The sequence below is a fragment of the Uloborus diversus genome, chromosome 6, assembly GCF_026930045.1.
Source record: "Uloborus diversus isolate 005 chromosome 6, Udiv.v.3.1, whole genome shotgun sequence".
NCBI classification, from domain to species: domain Eukaryota; kingdom Metazoa; phylum Arthropoda; class Arachnida; order Araneae; family Uloboridae; genus Uloborus; species Uloborus diversus.
In genome coordinates, this window is record NC_072736.1 from 150,713,607 (window position 1) to 150,729,897 (window position 16,291).

At 33.6% G+C, this 16,291-nt stretch overlaps 1 protein-coding gene across 2 annotated transcripts in view; it reads left to right on the plus strand.

The window, feature by feature from the left end:
• Positions 1-16,291, plus strand: part of LOC129224658 (uncharacterized) — a 68,245-nt gene that overhangs the window by 39,633 nt on the left and 12,321 nt on the right. For both annotated transcript variants that reach the window (XM_054859197.1, XM_054859198.1), the window contains exons 6-7: positions 9,206-9,404; positions 12,614-12,758. In XM_054859197.1, the coding sequence (XP_054715172.1) occupies positions 9,206-9,404; positions 12,614-12,758 (344 nt within the window). The remainder of the gene's footprint in view (positions 1-9,205; positions 9,405-12,613; positions 12,759-16,291) is intronic.

Genomic DNA, 16,291 nt, shown 5'->3' on the forward strand with positions numbered 1-16,291 from the left:
GATGAAATGCCATTCACTGTTGCCATTCATAGAACAAAATATTTAATTCGCATCTTTACTCACTTGTATTGGCAACGATAGGGTTGATAGCAAGCGTAGAGCGCAATATTTAATTCGCTTCTTGATTATCATAACGTGGAAACGCGGAAGAAAGATGCGCCAAAGTGCATCCTTTGTGATGTTATGAAAACCACGCCTTGTTTGAAAAATAGCACAGTTAAAAAAATTAATTAAAAAATAACTGTTGGGAAAATGAAAGTATTTTCTGGGTCCATGTTATAATTTTTTTTTCTTGCTTATTCTATCAATTTCATTGACTAAAAGGAGTACTTTTGACTGAAGGAAACAACCCCACTGTAACCCTTTTCTCCATTGGATTATCCTTAAACTCTAGTGGTAGCGTTCATATTTGACCACTTTCTCGTTTCTTCATTCCCCTAAAATGACTGTCTTACTGAAATATATATTTTGAACGAATCCTTTCTCAGGGGTCAACCTATCAAACTTGTATTTCGACCAAAACCATCGGCTGCCGTTATCTATGTCAGATGTCAGATGACTTTACAGAATTCCTACAAGTTTCATACTCTAATAACTATTAAATCACTTACATTTTCAGTGTTTTGTTGAGTTTTATGAGTGGCATTAAGAAACTTGCATTCAGATTTTTTTTTTTTTTTTTTGGCGTAGTCTGAATATTTTCTTACTCAGCAGTATGAAACAAAGAAAATTGGTTACTTTTTTATGGCTTATTTTGTTGAGTTATATGAGTGATATAACGAATCTTACATTAAGAATTTTTAGCATAGTCTTTGTATTTTCTTATTTAGCAGCACTAAACGAGGAAAATAGGTTACTTTGTGAGACTTTTCCTGAACGAGCATTCTTTAAAAGCTTTTGTCATATCAATATTTGTGTCAAGATATAGCAAATATTGATCAGGGGAGACAAATCAATCGCTTCCAGCACTTTACTTATAGGAAAACAAAATATTAGATTCTTTTTAAAAGGGCCGTTGCACGCAACTTCCCCATTTCATGGACTAGAATCACGTGATTTATAAAAACTGTTAATAGCATGTAAAGCATAAACTGGCGACGTTTGTCAAACAATTTCTCAAAAATATAGAGTTTTCACAATGTATATTGCTAATTAGGGGAAGTGTACCAATAACAGGGCGGGTTCGGACTTTAAGTCAGTTGTAATGAAAGTTTTCATGATTTCTGTCATAAGATTATTTATCTGCCATTGTTCGAGCCTTCATGCTTCATTATTAACGCATGAAATTGTCAAAAGTACACCGTGATTTAAAAAGATATATAAAAATCTTTACTTTCTACGTTCTTCAATTATGAGCATAGACGTACTAGTAGTTTCCTCTCTAAATTGGGCCACTTAAATGTGTTTTGTTCCAAAAATAGTTGCTTTTTTTATGCTTAAATAATTAAGAAGTACACAATCATCAAAAAAAAAAAAAAAACTCTTTAAAGTGAACCATTTAGTTTTTAATAGAAATAAGCCACATAGGCACATTGTAATGGATCACAACAAAAATGGGCATTTTGTTTTGTTACTGGTTCTGATTATCAGATAACAAGTTCAAATTAAAACGTGTAGAAAGTCTAATCAAAGCATAAACTAAACAGCAAAACAGCAAACTAAAAATCGGTTTATGTTCTAGTAAGTGGCTAATATGCCCACTAATGGAACAAAGCAATAATGCATCAGTCTAAGCATGGGCCAACATTCAAATACTATTACGAACATGCTTCACGTTTTGTGAACATCAATCACAGACTATTAAACGTCTAAGAAAATATGAAATTTTTTTACAAAAAAACAAAAAATCATATTTAACAAAATAACGTTTAAGAGTAAGAAAAAATTTAAATCTTAATATATAAAAATCAATGTCCTGAGATAACATATATATATATATATCAACGCACAGCCAACGGCTGAAGCCACAGACTCGAAATTTGGCAGGCATGTCCACATGATTACGAAAGTATCCACTAAGAAAGGATTTTTCGAAATATCAATTAGTTTAGGAGAAATTAATTAAAACCCCTTAAATTCTGTGGAATTAAAAATTGTCATTCAAATTTAAATCCCTTATTTTCGGAGGCTTTCCTCCATTCAAATCATTATTCAGTACTTCATCTCAACTTTTGGTCGATAGCGAATTTTAATTTTGATATTTTTTTTGTTTCTCGCGTGATTATTCGAGGCTTTTCTCAAGTCAAATAATAATGTTTCCGTCTTTTGCTTTCATTTTTTTCAAAACTAGAAACGAAGTTTTTAAGAACATCATCACAGGCGGACTATCCTTTCGAATTTAGAAGAATGCAGTTTCCTGTAAAAGTTTGCTTTGCTATAACCGTTAATAAGTCACAAGGACAGACGTTAAAAGTAGCAGGGATCGATTTAAGAGAACACTTTTTTTTTCAACTCGGCCAATTTTATGTAGCTTGCTCCAAAGTCAGTTCATCAAGCAGCTTATTAATTTTAGCACCAGAAAAAAGAAAAAAAAAAAAAAGAAAAACTAAAAATGTTGTATACAAAGAAGTTCTTGCTTAAATCTACCAATATCACATAGGTATAACAATAAAATGTGGATGACCTGTGTTTGCAAGGATAATCAATACTTTAAAAGGATCGTTAATAACAGTTAAAGATCGGTTGAGGACAAGGGCATATATATAAGGAGTCCAAGGGCCCCGGTATCCTCCCAAAATTAGAAAAAAAATATAGGTAATAAGTAATTATTATAGGGGATTTTCGAAACTAAGTGCACCAAGCACTGTTAACCCCTGCTAATTTCATTACCCGAGCAATGCCGGGTACGGGAATGCTAGTATTTTATAACTTTCTGTTATTTGAAAATGTTTCATTCTTGTAAAGAATGGTAGAGTTTTGCATGTTTAGAGGATACCTTAAAAGTCAAGAAATAAATTAATGTTTATGTGTAATACAGGGTTTTTTTTTAAGGCTTTTCTCTGTAACAGCGGGGAAAAAACAACAACAAGAAGAATTTTATTTTTAATCACTAAGAAAAGGTGAAATTCTCCCTTTTTTAGTTTTCATGCTTGTTTATTATAATTGGCAGAAAGTAGCTGTTTTCCCTACTTTACTGAAACAATAATCCATAACTCAAGCAACATGGAGTATCTAAACCTTTTCTCTTGTATATTTAAAGGGGAGTGTTCCAACCAATCCACTATTAGTCCATTCGTTTCCTACAAGCTTGTTTTTCACCAGTCAGAATTATAAGTATACGTCCGATTGTAGGAAGTTACCTATTGTATGAGTTAGTAAGTACTTGCATCGGTTTCAATTTTTGTTGCAGGATTTTTCTTTAAAATGATTAATTCAGTGAACTGACTTGTGGCCACCCTTCTTCTCCAATAGACAGATAAGTCTGACTGCGAATGGGGAGGTCATGGGTTCAAGTCCCGGCTCGACCATGGATGTGCATTCTCTCTCTTGTCCTTTCCTTTTTGTGTGAATGTGTTGTTATGCTGTAAAAGATTGCCTACCCCATAAACGGATTTTTATGGCACTTGTGTACCTGTGGAAGTCGGACTTCACACCAAATTACGGTATAGTTGGAAAAGTGAAGTGGGGCATCTCAAATTGCCAGCTTAGTTGGCACAAAGCAACAACAACTGATTTGTGTCAAATGATTATTGTTTTGCTTTTATTTTCGCATGATGACTAAATTTCAACTTTGGGAAGTAGGATCAGTTGAGATAAATGTAAACACAATTTCAGTATTTTAATTTCACACCCTTTCCTTCCTTTTGATAAATTAAGGGATGAAAGCTTGGATTATATAAAAATATACTCCCCTGAGTGTAACTGCGTATGAAATACTTAATCACTATTTGTCAGCTAAAAAAATCGTGTTTTGTTTTACCCAAATGTGTTTCCATGTACCTCAAACTATACTGCTGTGTGGGCAGGTAAACGGCATTATCTGCAGAAATGAATTTTCGAGATATTTGAAGAAACGCGTTTTGGATTCAATACTAACAATAGGGAAATGTTGGCATTAGACGTTTCGTTTAGCTCTTTTTTTTTCTTCAGTGGAAATGAAATAAGCAAGCTCGTACAAGAAAGCTAACATACAATAGCTGACAAAAATAGAATACAATGAAAAATTTGCAGTTATTACCCTTTACATGACCATGGTATTATAGAAGGTAAACAGGAATGGAAATAGTAATTTCCTTCCTCGTGAGGTCGACATGCGCAGATAACTGTCATATACGTATCCAGTCGAAACTCAGTTTGAGGTCTATATTAGGTTGCATTTGACCTGCTGAATCCTCTAAATGTATTCCGAACCAAAATATCAATTAAACATATTGGTAAATTTCACCTTCATATTTCACATTGCTCTATAAGTTATTGAGCTTCCAATGATTGCTACTGAACCACCCTCTATCTACATTAGAGTGGATATCAATTTAATTAAACACTTGCGATGCGTTTACTTTGGCGCAAACTGCCATGGGCGCCCATATGAAAAATTTCAAGGGGGGGGGGGCTCAGATACTTTTTCCATGGCTTAGAAGGATATTTTCCGCATATGAACCAATTTCAGTATAGATTAGAGTTATTGAAATTTGACATTTTTAATAACTTATTCATTAATGGCAGGAGAAGAAAAGTTTTTGTATTTTTGCAAAGAAAAAAGTACTAAAAGCAAAGAAGTTTTATTTTCTACAGGGGGGGGGGAGGCTGAGCCCCACTTGCCCACCCCATATGCGCACTCCTGCGAGCAGCTCATGCTTCTTTATTTGAACCATTTCATGTGACGTTGTTTGAGTTACTATTAAATATGAATTGAAGCACTAAGAAACAAAAGGGTGAAAGTTCCGAAGTTGAAAATTTGGAGGTAACTAAAATAGAAATGGCGGAAATATATATTTTTTTCCGGGGCAAGAAGTCCTATGGCTGTTGATATACAGCAGGATTTTAGAAATACTTTTCAATGAGAGTCTACTTTCGGTTTGAAGTTCACACGCGTTTGGATCAAAACTCAAAAAATAATACTCACATTCTTTTGCTTCCCACTGCCTCAATTGCAGGTACATACATAAATTGATAGTATCAATTCAAAATCTAGAGTGTTTTTTATACGTATTAAAATATCGTATCAATTTAACATTAAAAATAATTTATTTCCGCCCACTTCATGTATGAAAGACATTAACATCACCAGTGGCTTCTAAAAATCCTTCATTTAGGTAAAATAATTGAAACATACATAATCAATTTTTCTCAGCGGTCATCATAATAACGTCAGTAGGCGTTTCAAAGTTCCATAAATCTAGCGAGCAAAGCAATTTTCTCGCTTTATGCCTCCATGCAATGGTAGAAATTGGCGGGAAAAAAAGTATCTTTCCCGCCTCTGAGGATCCCGAGGGAAATATGATTCCTGATGGATGGCTTCCGGATCGTGGTTACACTATCGTCCAGACACCATCCATGATGGCCTCCTGTCGACATTAGTTGGCCGTATATCATGGATGGAAATCCTGCCGGAAGAAAGTGGGGAAAAGGGTTCATTTATCTCGACCGGAGAGCAAGAATGCTTGGAGTGGGCTTGGTCCTGATTTGAAAGTTTTGAGATTGAGGTTCTTACATTGCTTTATTATACGGAAACCATGTGCCGAATTTATTATTTTTAGCGTTTCATGTGGTGCTCGGATTGTTTTTTTCGCAATGAAGAATTAAATACAGTGACTGTAGTTTATTGTCAATGTAATGGTGCGCTTTGATTCTAATTAGGGGAACAATCTTCTAATGTAGGAATTATTGTTCCTACGAAGTGAGAGAGTAGCTACATTTTATAATGTTTTTTTTATTAGCGTGTATTACTCTTGCTCTGCCATTGGTTAGTGAGACAGACTTTTTAATTGTTGCCAAGGGTGGATCCAGAAAGTTTTCAAGAAGATGGCAATTCTTTTTATTCTTTACTCATTAGAACTTCAGTTTATAAAAATTTTCGGTGGAGTGTACTGAACCCCATCGCTTATCCATACGTTCTAAAAGAGGTTACAGTTTTGTTTCTTTAGAAAAATATTCAACTAGAGCCCCCGAACTTATCTCTAATATCATCTAAGATCGTCTTAAGTTGAGGTTTTGAAACTTTAATTTCGGAAAAAATCCTGTAGAAAGCTCCGGTCACAGACAGAGAGACTTTGAGCTTTATTATTAGTAAAGATATTTTTGGTAACAGATAATTTAATACAGTTAGTGTAGTTTAGTGTCACCGTAATGGTCTGTTTTGATTCTAATTAGTGGTTCAATCTACTAATGTAGCAAGTATTATTCCTTGGAAATGAGAAAGAGCATATCTTCGTTTTTATAATTCTTTTATTGTTAGTTTTTATTAGGCTTGCTATTTCACTGGTTGGTTGGTGGTAAAATCATTTCGGTGAATTCCAAAAGCAAATTGATTAATTGTAGTTATGTAGTCAATTGGCAATAAACTTAACAAATTAACAACAATGCTGAACTTAAGAAAGCATAGAATTGCTGATAATGAACTTTTGAAACTCTACAAAGTTTGAAAATTATCTGGGCTTGATATTTTTCTCGATTTAAGAGTTCAGTTTAAAATCATTCTTAAATGTATTTCCCCAATTCCTACTAGTTAAATCTCTATCTACATGTTTATCATGTTCAAATCTCGCTACTTAATTTTCACCCGCTTCCTGTAATCGGATACTTTTGAAATTTCACATGTGATCTCATACCCGATGATCTTGCAATATTCAATAATAAAATCAATTAATTAACTATTAATTATTAGTTAATTCTAATTTAAATCAACATTTTCGCATAAATCCTCTAATATGAGGACGAAAAAATGCTCGCAAAAATTAGAATTAAATATCTATAGAAGCCCCTGATTTTTCTGCATCAGATAAAATTTGTTCCAATGTTCCAAGGTAGTTAAAGCGTGAGCTATAATTGGTTTTATCTAGTTTCCTGCTAAAATGTAAGTGAGCCTTCAATTGGAAATTAATTGTTGATCACGATCGTTCTTGAACAATGTTTTTATTAAAATTTATCTCAAATTTTTAAAGCAATATAAATAAGGTACACACGGGGCAAACTTGATCTCAGCAGAAATTGATTTTCTTTTCTTTTCTTTTTTTATATTACTTGTTTACTACGTGCAAGTTTCTGTTGCTTTTTATTACACTTTCTCAGTCTGGTGTAAGTGGGTTGGTTGGTGGGACCAGCTTTTTCACCAATGGTGAAAACAGAAATGAATAATAGGAATTATAAATTTAATTGTTAATAAGGTCAACGAGTTAATTTCAAGGTTGAATAAATGGGCATAATAATCGTTTATAATGAACTTCTAAAACTTGACAGACTTCGAAAACAATCCAGGTAAGTCCTTCCCTCAATTCAGGGCATTAATTTAAAATCATTTTTTCTCCATAGTATTTGTTATTCTGCATCCTTCCCTTCACACGCACTTCAAGGTATTGCGAGGAGTGGAGAAAACACTTATTTCCAAAATTCTTTCAATTACCTTACAAATGTCAAACATTTTCAATTGAGCATTAAATTTTTTAAATGGAGATTTGATTTTTTGCCTCCTTATTTTTGTTGGCCTATGTTAAGAGAATAATTATTCAATTCTTTTCGTTTTGACAAACTCATTAGATTGCATTGCATACAATTTAATTACATAGGTGATATTCAAAGTGGGCTGTCAAATTATTGTCGATCCTTTTTATTTCAAGCGGTTAAGAACAGCTCGCAAAAAAAAAAAAAAAAAAAATCACTACCATGGTCTGATCAAAATGTATACTCTACTTCTTTTGTAATGGTACAAATATCATGCAAATTCTGCCATCAAATGCTGAAATGTTAAAAAGCGGATTGCATGCAATGTACTTAAACGTGTTACACGGGTCAGCAAAACTAATCCGTAAGATAAAAACGGGTCAACTTAGCAGAATAGGTCATCAGCAATGTCCGCACGATTTCCGAAATGATCACTGATTTTTCTTTCTGAAGAGCGATCATTAGCGTTAATAAAGGGGGAAAATCATCTCCAACATATTCACTCATTTTAAATGTAGCAATTTTCAAAAAAAAAAAAAAAAAAACTTGCTAATAGTGGTACAGTGACTGGCATTGTAATAGACTGAGACAGAATGCTCGATATTATATTGTTACTTTGTTTAGTTTGTTAAAACTTTTAGTTTCGTTCTTTCACTTTCATTTTTTTTTAAATCTTCTATATATAACACTAGCCGGGTACCCGTCGCTGCCCGGGTTTCGGCCGGGTAGTACTATAATAAAAACGTTATAAAGAACAATCACAATTGAATAATACGACAAATCGCATTTTGAATAATACAAGTCAAATTTTGAATAATACAACAAATCAAAGTACTTATATAAGTAACTATCTTCAACTGTAAGAACAAAACAAACAATGAAGAAATGATGAAAACAAAACCCAACAGAAAAATCCTACAAAATCAAATTTTGTACCTGAATATTGAAATAAAACGCATTCAAAAATCAGTTCGCTGACCCTAACAGTCTCACAATAGAGTAGTCGACCACACGTCCGAGCCGCGCGACATCGTTCCTCGGAGCTATCGACACTGTAGGCCAGCGCCCTCTCGATGAGTTAGCTTACCCCACCATGTGTTAAGAAATTTATAGAACTAAACATACCCCGCCATCTATTAGAAATTCTTAGAACTAAACAATTAATCAAACATTTAATGTGCAATTACAACTATTTCGGTCAATCTGATTAAAAAAAAAAAAAAAAACCTGAAGCCTACCTCAATAAATGGACAATTCAACACAAAAATAATTTTTTAATTCGTACCAGTAGCTCCCGAGGTAATCGCGTTCAAACAAACAAACTCCTCAGCTTTATATTATTAGTATACATAATGTATAGAAGAAAAAAAAAATGGATTTGCAAAAAATTTCGAATTTTGAATTCCTCTGAATCGACACGCTTTATAGTGTTTTGAATTCATTTGGACCGTTTTTAGAAAATGTTTCGGTCTGTATGTGTCACTTTCATATCAATTTTGTTTTTAAAAAATTTGAAAGAGATAAATAATGACTTTTAAAACATTTAAAAATACGTTAAACACCACGTTTTATTTGCTTTGAGTGATTTTTGCTTCTAATTTTGTAGATAGGTGGTCTAGGCTCTTCAAAGGCAACCATCCGTAGGCCACCTCTAGTTATATGCTACATCTGTGGTCGGCAGTTCGGTACTAGATCGATATCTCTTCATGAGCCTCATTGCCTTAAAAAGTGGAAGTTGGAAAACGACAGATTGCCCAAAAATCTTAGGCGCCAGGAACCTCGGAAGCCAGAAGTCATACTCAAAGGTGAAGTTTTTAATAACTGCTATTAAACTGTATTCGAGTTATTACTTTGATCACCAGATTGTTGCTTTTATGGATTGAAACCGTGATTCACCTTCTGCACTACTGATATAGTTATGCCCATTACCTCAAAAGCGACGGCGGCTCACCCCCGCCCCAAATACCAAGAAGTCCCCCCCCCTCTAAATACCAGAACCTTCACAAAAGAGAAAAATAATTAATTATTCTTGGGGAAAAAGAAGTTGATGCATTTCTCAAACTTGCTACACTTTTACAATTTTGAAATCTTGACCCGCACTGCACTATTGTAACCAGTGATGCCCATAACCCCAAACAAGATGGCGAACCCTTTAAAATACTTTAAAGACCCCTCAAGAACCAGAACCTCCCGAAAAGAGAAAAATAAATAATTATTCTTGAAGAAAAAAAAATGTTAGTGCATTTCTCAAACTTGCAATACTTTTATGCTTTTGGCGATGCAATTTGCTTCATCCAAGTGTATACGGAATGGAATACTGCTGTGAGCAAGTAAACAGCAGTATCTGCAGAAATGAACTTTCGAGATATTTGAAGGAGCGCCTAGTGGATTCAATACTAACAATAGGGACACGCCGAAATAACTTTTTTTTCGCGCTTTTTTTTTCGCGGCAACCAAATAAACAAGCTTTATTACTAACTAGCAAAAATACCCGGCGTTGCCTGGGTCAGTAATAATTATTAGAAAAAATCGTTACTTGCTTTTGTTTTCTGTTTTAAGTAAAAGAATTTAAAACACATCTTTTTGACGTGATTAAAAATAGAGTTTCTTCCTTACCCATAAAACTAAAATAGCAATAAGTATAAAAACAAAGTAGTATTGATTTAGAAACGAAAGCACTATATTTAAGCATATACAAATTTAAAAAACATGAAATTAATCTTCTCATGTTTAAAAAGATTAATCTGTTGATACTTTTTTTTTTTAACATGGAGTCTAAAACCTTCTCTGTATGGCTAATGAAGTACGAAGTGATTAAAAAAAAGTAGCTGCGCTCGTAATCCCCTTATACTTGCTTTAGTTATTTCGGGAAATTTTAATCATTGTGGCTCTTGGTGCGATTTTACCGAATTTGCGAAAGTCGTTTCGAGGTACCTTCGATGATGCTCCCCCATTCTTTCCTTACTTTGTAAAACGATATGATATTAATTTTCGTTACAGAGATATCGTCGCCAGATGCTGAGACATTTTTGGTCACCATAAAATGGCGCTAAACAGTTTCATCCGAAATGTTACCAAAATAAGTAATAAAATTTGGTGATTGTTTGAAATTGTGCAAAAAGGAAAATTAATGGAAGTTTTTGTGCTGTTTATGGATTTGCCTAATTTAGTTGCTGGATTATTTAACACAGTAAAAAAAGTCTTTTGAAAATTCTTTGATTGGCGATATTTTGTTTACATGGTGAAAGCTGAGAAACATTATGACGTAGTCTTCGGCTTCAAAAACAGCAACGTTGAAAAAACTGCCAAATGCATCAGCTACGGAAATCTTTCTGCAAAAATTTTGGCGATCTTCTGGTTGTTTGGATAATGAGTAAGTGTTCAATTAGCATAAATAATAATAAAAACCATTAATTACTTTAAAGTTCCGTTTAAATGGAAAATCATCAGCCAAATCATGTATTATTTGCCAATCTTGTGCAAAAATCTTACTTCAAGATTTGACTTGAGAAAAGCCTTGAACAATCACGAAAAGCAAAAATAGTCAACAATACAACAATTGTCGCTATCGACAGGGAGTTGAGATGATACACTAAATACTGTATTGAGTTGAGGAAAGCCTTCGAACATGGATCTAAAAAGCTCATAACTCGTTTTTTATTCTACTTAGAAATTTCGAACAGGTGCCATCTTCAGCAGAAAAATCAGAGCTTTCGATGGACATATAATGTAAATATGTGCAAGTATTTATTCATCCCAATATTAGAGAATTTATACAAAAATTGTGTTTTATTGCCCCCCTAAGGGGGTTTTGCCCCCCATAACGGGACGAAAACTACCCTATGTGTTATTCTGATGCATAAGCTATATTATTGTAAAGTTTCATCAAAATCCGTTCAGTAGTTTTTGTGTGAAAGAGTAACAAACATCCATACATCCATCCATACATCCATACATCCATCCATACAGACAAACTTTCGCATATATAATATTAGTAAGAAATCTTACTTCAAGATTTGACTTGAGAAAAGCCTTGAACAATCACGAAAAGCAAAAATAGTCAACAATACAACAATTGTCGCTATCGACAGGGAGTTGAGATGATACACTAAATACTGTATTGAGTTGAGGAAAGCCTTCGAACATGGATCTAAAAAGCTCATAACTCGTTTTTTATTCTACTTAGAAATTTCGAACAGGTGCCATCTTCAGCAGAAAAATCAGAGCTTTCGATGGACATATAATGTAAATATGTGCAAGTATTTATTCATCCCAATATTAGAGAATTTATACAAAAATTGTGTTTTATTGCCCCCCTAAGGGGGTTTTGCCCCCCATAACGGGACGAAAACTACCCTATGTGTTATTCTGATGCATAAGCTATATTATTGTAAAGTTTCATCAAAATCCGTTCAGTAGTTTTTGCGTGAAAGAGTAACAAACATCCATACATCCATCCATACATCCATACATCCATCCATACAGACAAACTTTCGCATATATAATATTAGTAAGATAATAAAGCTGAAAGTCTCTCTGTCTAGCTGTCTGGATCTCTGTGACGCGCACAGCACCTAGACCGTTCGGCCGATTTTCATGAAATTTGGCTCAAAGTTAGTTTGTAGCTGGGGGTGCGCACCTCGAAGTGATTTTTCGAAAATTCCATTTTTTCTTTTTTTATTCCAATTTTAAGAACATTTTCCCGAGCAAAATTATCATAAGATGGACGAGTAAATTACCAAGTTGTCATAACGTGGAACCGTAACATGGGCAAGCCAATTGGCGAGAAATTCACCATACATTATTTGTAAATATACAGGCGAACCAAAAGACCTTTTAATTTTCTACTACGGGCAAAGCCGTGCAGGTACCACTAGTGTACAATAAAGCTAACGTACAATTAATGACAAAAATGCCAAAAAAAAAAAAAAAATGCAGTTACTGCCCTTTACCTGCCCACGGCATATTTAGCTGGTTGTTCTCATTTTCTGCAAATTCCCTACTTTGATTTCAGGTGATGGCACATTTGACACTACGGCTATGTCGGAAGCAGCTTGGCAGATCCACTTGGAACAGCTTGTTCCTTGCGATAACTGTGGCAGAACCTTTTTGCCAGATCGCCTCCCAATCCACCAGAGAGGATGCCATAACTCAAGCAGGTAAAATAAATACGATATGTCATAAAATGGAAGTAATAATGGGGTCGTTTCCAAAATTTTAGAAGTATTTTTTTTTTCTGAAAGAGCATGCTTAAAAACATAGGATCCGACCATTTTTTTAAAAAATAATTTGACAAAGTTTAATATTTTTAAAAATTCATTTTAATCTGTGCAATTTTATTGTTTAAGCTTCTACGCATGACATCACAAATGATGAACTTCCATTCACTGTTGCCATAAACCAGAGCGCAATATTTAATTTGCTTCTTTACTCATATGTATTGGCATCGATATGGTTGATAGCAAGCGTAGAGCGCAATATTTAATTCGCTTCTTGATTATCATAACATGGAAACGCAGAAGACAGCAAGCCTAAACATGCAGTGCGCCAATGGAATACGCGGCAAAGCTCATCATTTGTGACGTCATAAAGACCATGCCTTGTTTGAAAAATCGGACATTTAAAAAAATTAATTAAAAAATAACTGTTGGGAAAATGAAACTATTTTCTGGCTCCATGTTATTTATTTATTTTTTGCTCATTCTATCAACTTCAGTGACTAAAAGTAGTGCTTTTGACTGAAGGAAACAACCCCATTGCCTCACAAGTGCTGTAAGTTCTGCGCATTTGTAAACGGTTTTAAAATGACCCTGGATGATTTCAAAAGACGAATTTCCAGAAATTCTTTGAAAAGTTTCTAGATCGAGAGTTAGGTTTTCTGGTGATTTCGGTTTTCTGGTGATCATTTCTAACGTTCAGACTACATGTGGGCGTAACTTCAGTATTGCAGGTGATAGAGGTTCATCTGTAAATTAGAATGTGAGCGAAACACAGCAAGACAGACGTACCAGGTGTTTAAAATTAGCACACGTTTTACTCAGAACTTTAAAAAGTCCCCTTCTTACATCCCATTGCTTCTCACTGCCATTTGGCACAATTTTGAAATATTTTGGCAATTTTAATATAGTTGTCGCTATTGCAAACGAAAAATTTCCTTGTTGGCGACGTTCAACAACTTCTTCAATTTCTCAATTTTCAAGCTTACCATATTTTTAAAAAGATCCTCCTTCGCGGCGCCCCTGGGAGTTTATTCCTTCATAGTCGCCACTTTCCGTTTTCAATGCTTGCGTCATCTACATGCTTTTAGCGAATATTGTTCAACTGGGGGGGGGGGGGGGGGACTTGTTGAGATAAAGGGTTGAAAAAAAAAAAGAAAAATAAATTTTTATCAGTGTAAATTTTTTAAACACCATGTATATAACAGATGGATCAGATGTGTTCCAAATGTACTTGGTCACAAATTCCCACTGAGTCGAAATAAGGTCGCTAATAGGGATTGCAATACCGGACCAAAAACTCATTACCGGTATTCGGTATTTTAAAAACGTGATACCGGGATTAATACCGGTATTTGAAATTTCTCGAAAAAATGCTTGAAAACGTATTGTTTTGTTGCCAAATTTCATAATTTTGTGCAAAAATTATATTATATATGAAAACGTATTATTGACACATTTAAAATGAAGTAACAAATGTCATAATACAAATTCAATAATAGTAAAAAATATAATAATGCATCTATTGAATTGTCTCTAAGCCTGGAACTCATGTAGTGCTCAACTTTCCAACAGTTGAAAATTTTAACTTTCCAACTGATCTGAATTCACGCAGGTCGTTGGTACTGTTAACAATGCACGATTCACCTCCTCTAACTGTGTAGAAGTCCTTCATCTTCAAATAATTCGGACTATTGCGCTATTGCGTATCATTTTTGGAAAAATCTTTTTATCTTTTGTATTGTGAGTATTATTATTATATATTTTTAAGATTTATAGCTAGTTATAATTTCTTTCCGAGAGACGATACTTTTCCAATATTAACATCATTTTCTCTTGAGCAGAAGAGGTTTATGTTTGATTTTTTGTTATTAGCCCTTTGGTTTGAAATTTACGATAAACTTGACCAAATTTGATCTTGTTAGTTTCTCTTATTTATTTAAGCGTTCTTTTCAAAATTCTTAACGATTATAATTATGTAAATATCTGAAAATATATTTCAAATGATTAGGGGAAGGTTGCCGTCAATGAACCGGTTCCATGACTAGACCGCGAAAATATTTCCCGTACCAGAGTTTGTGAAGACGCGTAGTCAGTTTTAGTATCTTCCTTTGTCTAAAAAGAGTCTACTGCAGAGTCGTCAAGTAGCTAAAATTATTTAATCATATTGCTAATCAGTAAGAAAAGATTTCTACCATTATTTTACTAATTATTGAAATTTTCATTTAGTTATGACCTGCTTTGAATATCACTGATCAGTTAAACGTGAACATTGACTTAAAAGACTGCCTTTTCAAAAACAATTCTCCATACTTCATCATGATTCGCCACAGCAGTAACACCGATACGAATATTCAAAATGACGTAGTTGCTATCATTGGATCACTAGGTGTTTCCACGAATGGACCACCTGACAAAGTGGTTCATTCATGGAAAATCTCAAATGTTGAAATATTGTTGTAACTTCAGCTCAATTTCCTTTGAAAATTGCTCAATTGTTTTAAAATAAATATTACAATGGAAAAAATAATCTCAGTAATTCATGAAAACTCTTAGACTTTATTATAATTTCAAGACAAATTTTTTCATAAAACTGATTGAAGATTTAAAACATAATAATGTAGTTTTAAATACGTTTGCTGTTCCCAAAAAAAAAAAAAAAAAAAAAAAAAAAAAAGGCAACAATTAGTAAAATATTCGCAACTCCAGCGCTCGAATACGCTACCTTGCGGTGATTTATAAAACTGCCGGGAAAACTAAAACATTGCCACGTTGCGTTCCACGTATGTCTGCTGACGTAAACACAGGCAGTTTGTTCTGAGTATTTATTAACGCAATCGATGTGTTTTAGTTTGCTTTAAGCTACTGAAATTAATTCGTCCCTTAGTAGTATACTCGAGCTTCTCAAAATAATGTTAGTTTTCATTATTTCCTTCTAAAATATGAGTTGATTGAGAAATGGTGAAAGCGAAAATTCTGGATTAACAAACTTGGATAACGTTATACAAGGTAAAAAATTTTATTGTTTTGTATGAATTTGTAAGAATATGGGTTTTTTTTTTAAATCTTAAATTAATTAACTAACTATATTTTACAGCAGCATTTAGTTGGAATGGACAGTATGCAAAATATTTTCTTGAATATATTATCGTAGAACAAAATGAAAAATGGTTAACCGAGAAAGAATTTACTTTATTCCTTTTATTCTCAGCTGAAAGGTTTGGCCAAATTTGTTTAGGGTTATAGTTTTAGTATTGTGCGAGCAAAGTAGCCTTGGCGAGATTTCGCGTTTTTAGTTAAACCATTTTTAATTTTTATCATGAGTGGAATAAAATGGTAGTAAGATTACAGAATTCGATAAGTAAAAAGAAATAATGGTCAATCAAACTGAAAAGAAAACTACCACCATATATCCGTGAAAATTTTGTTGATGATTTGCATAACATGACACAATTAAATCGTAACTCAGAAATTAG